Source organism: Dreissena polymorpha, chromosome 1, assembly GCF_020536995.1.
Source record: "Dreissena polymorpha isolate Duluth1 chromosome 1, UMN_Dpol_1.0, whole genome shotgun sequence".
NCBI lineage: Eukaryota > Metazoa > Mollusca > Bivalvia > Myida > Dreissenidae > Dreissena > Dreissena polymorpha.
Window position 1 is genome coordinate 90,979,538 of NC_068355.1, and position 9,348 is coordinate 90,988,885.

At 32.8% G+C, this 9,348-nt stretch overlaps 1 protein-coding gene across 1 annotated transcript; it reads left to right on the forward strand.

Annotated features, from left to right (window-relative positions):
• Positions 1 to 971: 971 nt before the first annotated feature.
• Positions 972 to 6,427, forward strand: LOC127836336 (uncharacterized). Its single transcript, XM_052362956.1, has 5 exons — positions 972 to 1,000; positions 2,324 to 2,344; positions 4,340 to 4,454; positions 5,207 to 5,383; positions 6,215 to 6,427. The coding sequence occupies exons 1-5, from the start codon at positions 972 to 974 to the stop codon at positions 6,311 to 6,313; spliced, it is 441 nt and encodes a 146-aa protein (XP_052218916.1). The 3' UTR covers positions 6,314 to 6,427.
• The last annotated feature ends 2,921 nt before the right edge of the window (positions 6,428 to 9,348 follow it).

Consider the following 9,348-nt stretch of genomic DNA (forward strand, 5'->3'; position numbering starts at 1 on the left):
GGGTAAGTATTGAAGGAGAATAAACATAAATGGCACTTTGTGTTCGGTGTAATGTAAGCTATACAATCGTAGTTGATTATTTTTATACCGCAAGTTGTGCATGTTGTTTAGCTTTACATAAAAAAAATCATGTTTAAGCCATGCATATAAAACGCGCCTATTTAAGTCAATTTAATTAAAAACAATAGTAATAGGATATTTAACATCGTTGCGTAAAATACGGTGATATATTCGGACGAGTGACCAGTTGATATACTAAATTGAAAGAGGCGATAGGCGAGTCGAATTAAGCAAGATGTGTATGAGTTAAATTATATCACAGATTCACATTTAACTGTTTAATTATCTTTTAATTATATAAATGTTATTATTTTGAAGTAATTTGCTACACGCTAACCACCTGTGATTTGCATTATTCAAGTTGAATTAACATGTCAATGGCATGTCCACGAAAGAGCACGAGCGCTCACGTCATTTAATGACATTATGAAACATTCTTTATAAACATAATTTTTCTCTAGAAATTAGAGCTCAGAGAGTATTTTTATTATTAGACCAATTTATCGCAGATCTGCGATAGATCAAGTTTCAACACGATGTACAATGTAGATTTATAGATTTTTCAAACGGATACTTTAAAGGTAGCCTCTGAGATATTCGGTTGAAGATCGCAAACACTCGCGTGGATAATGGTAAAATATTGGACGATCACGTGGTTCGAATGTCGATAGCTGATTGGATGATATAAATAGGTACATACAACTGATATATATATTTTTTATAGTTTAACTACCTCGGATACAAAGAAAATTTATAATTCATAACGTTTGTATTCAAGAATGCCCACCACTAGAGTTATACCACGGGCAGGTTTTTGGAAATATGAACAACCATGGCAGCCGCAAGCTGGTAACATGCGAGCCTGGATATAAACTCATCGGAGATAGTATTGTCACATGTAACTACGGACAATGGTCAGGCGATCCTATGTGTGTGGAAGGTACTGGACAACTTACTATCAGTAATTCATGGCTTTATAACAAAAAATAATACACACTTTACTACTCTATTGCTGCAAAAAGTCTATATTTTACCATTTGTCTCGTCTTAAAGGATGTATCCTATACTACAACTTGATGTATGGTTTTTAAGATTAAACTAAGGCTTATGAATAAGATGGTTTTTGGTCATCGGAATAGAAAAATGGAAAAAAATAATATAAGGTACATTTTTGTTATTTGTTATTCAAACATACACACAAGAGTTTGAAAGAAAACGAAAACACTTTATTATTTATTTTTTTCAACACATCTTAAACTTTTTAATATATATTTTCCAAGCATGAAACATAACCTATTTGTTACAAAATTATGTCGGGATTAAAAAAGAGTCGCTATTTGTATTGCAAAACTGACTGCTGACCGGTTAACCCTTTAACACTGTTTACTGCCTCAAAATCGGGTCTTACCTTAAGGACAGTTCGGTAGTAGCCGCTATATCCGGCTTATATAAATTTACTCTTACTGAAATTACTTGTGTGTTATTTACCCAATTAAAACAAAAAACAGATGTAATTCCGGAACTTCGATATAAAAAATGTCATTTTATGTATATAATTGGTTTAAACATGTCAATTGACTGACGTCATTAATGCACTCTTCATAATGACTTTATTATGTTATGTATATATAGGATCTGGCACGTTGTCATATCATACCATATTTTATTAAACGAATTCAGGAATTTTGTTAGTAAGCGTGCCTTTGGCGAGTTTACTAACGAATTTCCTGGACGAGTTTAATAAAATATGGTATGATATGACAACGAGTGTCAGATCTTTTTATCACATGCTTTTAAATGAGCAAATTAAATAAATATTTACGCAAACATAATGATAAATCCCGAATGTTGTTTACATTTCGTGACGTCATTTGACGTTGCAACGTCATTTCAGCAAAATAACACAATGCGATGGGTCAATAAACGAAAACTAAGCCAATGAAAACGCTTTAAAATGTTGTATTACACATGTGTTATATTAAAAAATATGGAATGGTTGTATTACATCGGAAACAAGGTATAGCATGTGATAAAACATTATTTGCTGCGTTGCTTACAACTGTTATATTGCTTCTAACTGTAGAAAGGTAAAATAAAACCGTTTTATCATTGTCATTTGAAGAATAGTCAAAACTGTTGGGCGTTGCCCAGGTATTGTTCAATGCCCATTACATATTCGACATGAACATTGGTCCTATGATCAAACCAATGATCAGATTTAAGATCAAGTTAAATTCTTTTAACATGTGTTTATTTTTTGCAGAAACGGTCTCGACGCCTCCAGGTAAGCTCTGTGTCGTAATTGCGATTATTTTCATACATTTTGCATAAACAGTAAAGTACAAAATCGGAGTAAAAATAAGTTTCTGTTTAATGAAATAAAGAAATGTATATTCGGATAACTCAAACACAAATGTGACATTAAGAAATAGAATGAGGGATGCAATGATCTAATGTTTGTACTACGAATTAATACAATATTATTTTTTTTACTTTTTGGTTTCTTGTTTACTTGTTAAGTCGTATTATATTGTAGGATGGTGTACGTCTAATATGATTCTCATTTATAGAATAGTAAAAAAGTGATACCTTGGTGTCTTGGATACCCCGGAGATTTCGCAAATCCCGATAAAATAAGTCGTGTTCTAAGATAACTGGGCATAATGCATGTGCGTAAAGTGTCGTACCAGATTAGCCTGTGCAGTTCGCACAGGCTAATCGGGGACGACACTCTCCGCTTTTATGACATTTTTCGTTTAAATGAAGTCTTTTCTTAGCAAAAATTCCAATTTAGGCGGAAAGTGTTGTCTCTGATTTGCCTGTACGAACTGCACAAGCTAATCTGGGACGACACTTTACGCACATGCATTATGTCCAGTTTTATCAGAAAACGACTCAAATAACCATGTCCTTCATCGAAATGAACACTTTTTGTTATGATCGCATATATTATTAGACTTAAAACCCATTTGATTGCAACCAATATATAATTTTTTCAATCTTTTTTTGCAGAACCTGTCCAGACGACCCAGAGTAATCGTAATGTTGTTTGTTTTAGTACCTTGTGCTTAACCCATTTAGGCCTAGTGGACTCTCCCATCCTTCTAAATTGGATCAGTTTATTTCAAAACTTAGGGATGTCGAGTATATTTATTTCTATATTTAGAATATTTCTTACAGAAATTCCTTTAAGCAAACAGCGCAGACCCAGATGAGACGCCGCATCATATTTTATTATATATCATATTTTATTATGAAGAATCTAAGATAAACATTTTTACTATGTGAACAATTTTATATTAGCAATACTAAATATAGATCATATAGATCTATATTTTAAATACCAGTATTATTTTCATACATTAATATTGTTCAATACACGCGCCAAAATATTATGTAATATTAACCAATGTTCACAATCCAATAGCAATAATACCTTATTTGCAAAAGTATTTTATAAAACAAGAGTGTATAATAAACATAATTCATTTCGTTTTCACAGAGGAACAATGGGTCTCACGCATAAGAGCATTTTCATCAGAATGGAGCAGCGAATAGTAGGGAGATATTAAACTCGTTTAGAAGTTTATTTTTTGAGGATTGTTAATGTTATTTTTATTTTAAAGATTAAACGTGCTTAATTTGACAAGTTTACATAGCTAAATCATACACTAAATTTTATTACTAACGGTTCAATTACAAACATCACAAACTGTAGAGTACTATTTGTTTCTATTGTTTGTTTGTGTTCGTTTGAATATTTTGATACTCCCTTGGTCAACTGAATGCCAGTTTGACTACGTCTGTCAGTTTATTATCTTCAAGTTTTCCTGTGTAAGCGTATGCCAGTAAATAACACTTGTCATCTTCATATAACAGTAAGGGGTAGAATGACCGTATGAGCGATTGCATGACCGATTGTCGCAGAAATTATGTGGCCAGAGCTGGAATTTGGTTCTATAACATAACGACACATATAGAAACATACAGTGTGTCATGAGAATCGCATATTGTACATCAAGAAACAGTTTTTTTATAGAGAAAAAATAATTTCATCGTTTAATACCCAATAAAAGATTGGATTTTAATTATGATAATTATCGCGTTTGTTGTACATGTACGTGTACTGTAAACGATATAACAACAACTTTCTTTCTATCCGAATTAATACTGGTTGTTTATAGAGTGAATAAAATAAACGATACATTAAACATGACTGATTTTGTTACGTGCACTGAAGTCGTGTTATATTTGTTTGAAATAGAGATTTAATTTGCAGCTGGAGTGCAAAACAAGTAATAGGACCCCCTAATGTCTATCCTCAGTATCTAGACAGTCCTTCGGCTTGGAGTATTGGAAAAAATAAACTTAACTCCAGAACAGAATTTCTTGAGGTTCGTATAGGTCGTATGTGAAAATAGTGTCTTTTCAATACGAATAAGTCATCAAAATGATTATGGTCCTTATGTGTGTAATGCAAATAAATTATAACGTTCTAATAAAGACATTGATAAAAAAAGTGTAACTTAAAAAACTTTAAAAAGAAGAAATCAACCACTCCTTCGGTTTGCATTGGTAACGTTTTTTTCTAATTACAAGTAATACTAAGTATGTCTTTCGGAATCGTTGGCCTTTCTTTACGATATATCACGGTTCCTATACCACGTGACTTTTTAAGATCTGTTTTCGGAGAATAAAGCACGACCCAATTAACATTTTCATGATGTATATTTAAAAAGTTCATCATTTTTAATGGGATAAAGTGGAGAGCCCGCTCATTCGTGACAGTTTTCTATTGGTATCATGATCTTTTTAGACAAATAAGTATTTTTTCATTAAAGTGCAACCGCGCGTTTGAAATATGAAGTCCCAACACTGATCCGTCATTTTTCTAACCGTTCAAACGCGCGGTTGCAATTTACTGAAAAAAATACCTATTTGTTTAAAAAGATCATGATACCTATAGAAAACTCTAACGTATGAACGGGCTGTCCACTATATCCCATTAAAAAGGTGAAATTTTTAAAAAGAGATCCTTAAAAATGTTAACTGGGTCGCGCTTTATTCTCCCAACACAGATCCGAAAAAATCACGTGGTATAGGCACCGAGTATATGGCATTAAAAAAAACGGTATTTTTTTATCAGCTGGTATTCACCAAACCAGTCATCGTTAAACGAGTCGACATTTATGAGACCTTCAACTCGGGCTCCGTGACGTCACTTGAAGGTCTGCATTTGTTAGACGACAACTGGGTTATCTTGTGGTCGACGGTTCGAGCTCAACATATTAAAGCAGCAAGGATATTTAGTCCACAACTTAACGTAAGTATCATTTTAATAAACGGGAAACATATAACGTTACTTATTTTGTGATATTCGTAATAGTGAAATTTATGTGACAGTTATGAAAATAGTACAAGTAGGTTTATATCAATAGCATTAGAAAAAAAGTATTACTGATTATTCTAGTATTCATACTAGTAACAGTAGAAGTAGTAACAGCAGTAGTAGAAACAGTCGTAGAAGTAATAGAGGTAGCAGCAGCAGTAGTAGATGTTGTATTAGTAGTAGTTTTATTTTGGTATATTATAACATACAACTAGATATAATTTTCGAGATATATTGAGATACTTGTTCGGCTTACACAAATCTATGAGGCGTTACTCGGTTTTATTAATATCTTCCCATCTGAAGGACACACATATGTTGATTTGCTGATTGAACAATAAAACGAATAGTTTTCTCTTCCCTGATTCTATGATCAAACACACACCTGTGAAAACAGTCGCTATATTTCATTATGTCGAGCTCTGGATATTTTTTCAATACTAAGCCTGAAATATGTCTGGTAATAAAACGGTTTAACCCTCTATTCTTTGCGTTTGACCGCTTTAGTGCTGTATCCCCAGTTGTATACATTGTTACATGTGTGTGCTGTGTGTGAATTGTCTTGTTTTGAATAAACAATTGGTCACTTGCCTATTATACGAGGCTACCGAACTTCGAGAATTCTAAATTATATAAAAGAGTTTCATGTTTTCAATATTTCATTTAATGCTTTGTTGATGCTTTGGTATATGAACAATAAAGTTGTTTGTTTCTATTTCGGATTCTACGACTTCATGGATTACACAATGGTTATGCTTCTTCCAGGTCACAAACGTATTTACTAACGTCATTCGAATCAACATGGATGCATCCGTCTCGCAAAGTTATGTGGAGATTGACGCTGTTCAACTGGTGGGAACTTGAACTAAAACAACCAATTTCTGAATGACGTTCGGAAATACGACGATATCCAACACTTATTCTACTCTTTAATGTCAACATGTTTTCATGAATTTAAGCTTGTTTTAGCTTGAAACAGTTCAGTCTATTCATAGAGTTATTGCGCAATGTCTATGCATTGGTTAAACCATTTCGTTAATGGGTTTTGTTTCTTTAATTGAATAAATGAGAATTTAATATCTAATTGTTATACTTCTTAGATAATTTCTTACTGAATCGATGTATTATATCTATGTGTGACAACTTTCGTGTTATTTTTTTGTTGTCATCACGTTTATCGGAATCTAAACGTAAAGTTATGTAATTTTCCTTTTCTTAAGTGTTTGACGGAGGCAAAATCAATGAAGAAATTGTTTATCTATTTTACTAGTATTGCAATCAATGTTTGACTATGTAGTTTCGGATAATATACTGTTTTAGTTTTTCTATCAATGTTATTCAATCGCCTCACAATTCTGTCAGTTTAGAAATGTTTTTTTTATCGCCAATGAACACCCACACTTCATTACATACCCAGGGGATAAATGAAATATAAAAAATGTGGTTATGAACTGTATTTTTACTGAAACGTACCTAAGAGCTGGTGTTTTGCAGAATTGTACTGCTTTTATCCCCACGCTCCGAATTGGAGCGGGGGAATTATGTGGTTTTATCCGCCGTCTGTCTGTCCTGGCCACTATCTCCGCCTACACTATTAGCACTAGAACCTAGGAACCTAAACACATGGTAGCTATGAGCATATATGCGACATTGAACTTTTTGGATTTTTTTATCTGACCCCTGGGTCAAAAGCTGCAGCGAAGGGATACGCGGCGGCCGCGCCATTTGTAGTTTTTAGAGTTGTAATTACAGTCATAAAGATGTTTTGTCTCAAAATACATCTTATACCACTTGAAAAACGTTGTATTCACGTACTTTAATTAAAGTCATATGAAAAATATAATAAGTTGTGCTAAAAAAACTATTTGTCTTTCAGCGGCATAATATCCTATAAATATAAAAATACGAGTGCACAATTCATATAGAGGATACATGATTTTCATATTTTTTTAAAAATATCATTGACGTCATTACAACATTTAACTGGTATTTCATGTGTGTGGTAAAAAGGATATTGGTTTAATCAGAAAATTCTATAGGAAACAATTGTTATTACAAATGTTGTTACGAAAACGCTTTATAAATCAATTTTACATTATTTTACACTTGAACATGTCAACTATCTAAATAGAGACAGCTATCGCTAATCGATATGTATGCTTGTCGTGAACTGAATTGTTTATTTTTGTCGCATCAATTGCATAAGGGTATAAACCTGAAGGCTGTTGTCTGGGGCATGAGATCATGTTGTCGTTTTTATTTTATATGCTTGATAAGTACCTAATAACATGACATATAAAACATGATATATGATATAAAAGTCCTCAACGTAAAGTGTTATATTTCGCTATTGATTGGTATTTTACTTTTAATCGATTAAAATGATTTATTATTTGCTTGTTAATGGTGTTTATACTGCAATTTGATTCTGTACTCGGCCTTCAAAATAATAAGAAACAAGTTGTGTTTGTGAAACACTATGTCCCTTATATATTTGACCTTTGACCTTGAAGGATGACCTTGACCTTTCACTACTCAAAATGTGAAGCTCCATGAGATACGCATGCATTCCAAATATCAAGTTGCTATCTTCAATATTGCTAAAGTTATGACCAATGTTAAAGTTTGACGCAAACAAACCAACAAACAACAAGGCAAAAGCAATATGCCCCTAGTATAGACTGGGGGACATACAAAGCAACATGAACACATACATTGTCAAAGCATCGCGCGGGTTTCGTTGTTGTTTTTCATCCAGGTCTACCTTACTTGTATATAGCAGTAGACTTCAAGAACATATGTTTAACAAGAACATAACTTTATATCAGTACGACAATTATTGGAGGGAGTTTTTATACCATAAGACACGTTGTAATGTTTGGTGAGTACATCGGAATGTGTGTTCACAAATGTGATCGAAGACCATGGTGTCAACATCATCGATAAATACTTAATCTCCTGCTATGCAGACATGAAGTCCTCGCAAACGGATTTTGATATATCTAGAGAGCGCCATGCGGTCATAAGTTTTATGTAATTCAAAACACAGGTTAACAAAATTTGATATTTTTCCTAAAGCACGATAATAATAATAAGTTAGAATCTTTTCAATCTGGCATTGAATACGATAGGCAAATAACAAAATAATAAAAAAGAGCACTGGAAATGCGCATTTTGCATTTAATCGATTAATCAAGTTAAGACTTCAAGACATAAAGACATATTAGTTTAATAAAGTTAGTTTTTTCTTAAAATTTATTTATGTAACTAAAAACTTAGAGTATATATAATGTATAGTGCAATTTACGGTTAATTAAGGTAACACGTATTCAATAAAATTTTAAAACAATATTAACTTTATTGAATTTGTTGCCTTATTAAAACATTATTTTATATATGTTATTTATATATGGAACAGTGAGCTAAGATCATTTTGGTTATACAGAAACTAATTATTGACAAACTATTAGCCATACAGCATATGAAATTGCGTATGAAGAAATTATTGTTGTATTATATACACTGTATAACAATAATATTTTATAGCTTTATAAGACGTTTGCAACCGAAGGCGATATAATTATAAGATATCGGAGTCAGGCATCCGTATACGTCGCGCTGGAGTGGTGAGCAATATAAGCTTTCTGTTTAGCTGATTTTGATTGCTGAGCTTTGTGCCACGACCCCTCTTGCGGAGTATTTTATTGTCGTGCATTGCTCTTAACGTTGTAGCAACTCGAAATCGAACCTATGGGCATTTGGTCCCGCGGACAAATTAATTGCGTAGGAGTGTGAGTCATTTCAGCGTTGGATTGCTATTGCATGCCTATTATCAGCGAATGCTTAAACGGTTCATTTCAATCGTGAGTGTAGCAAGTCAAAATCGAACCTATGGGCAT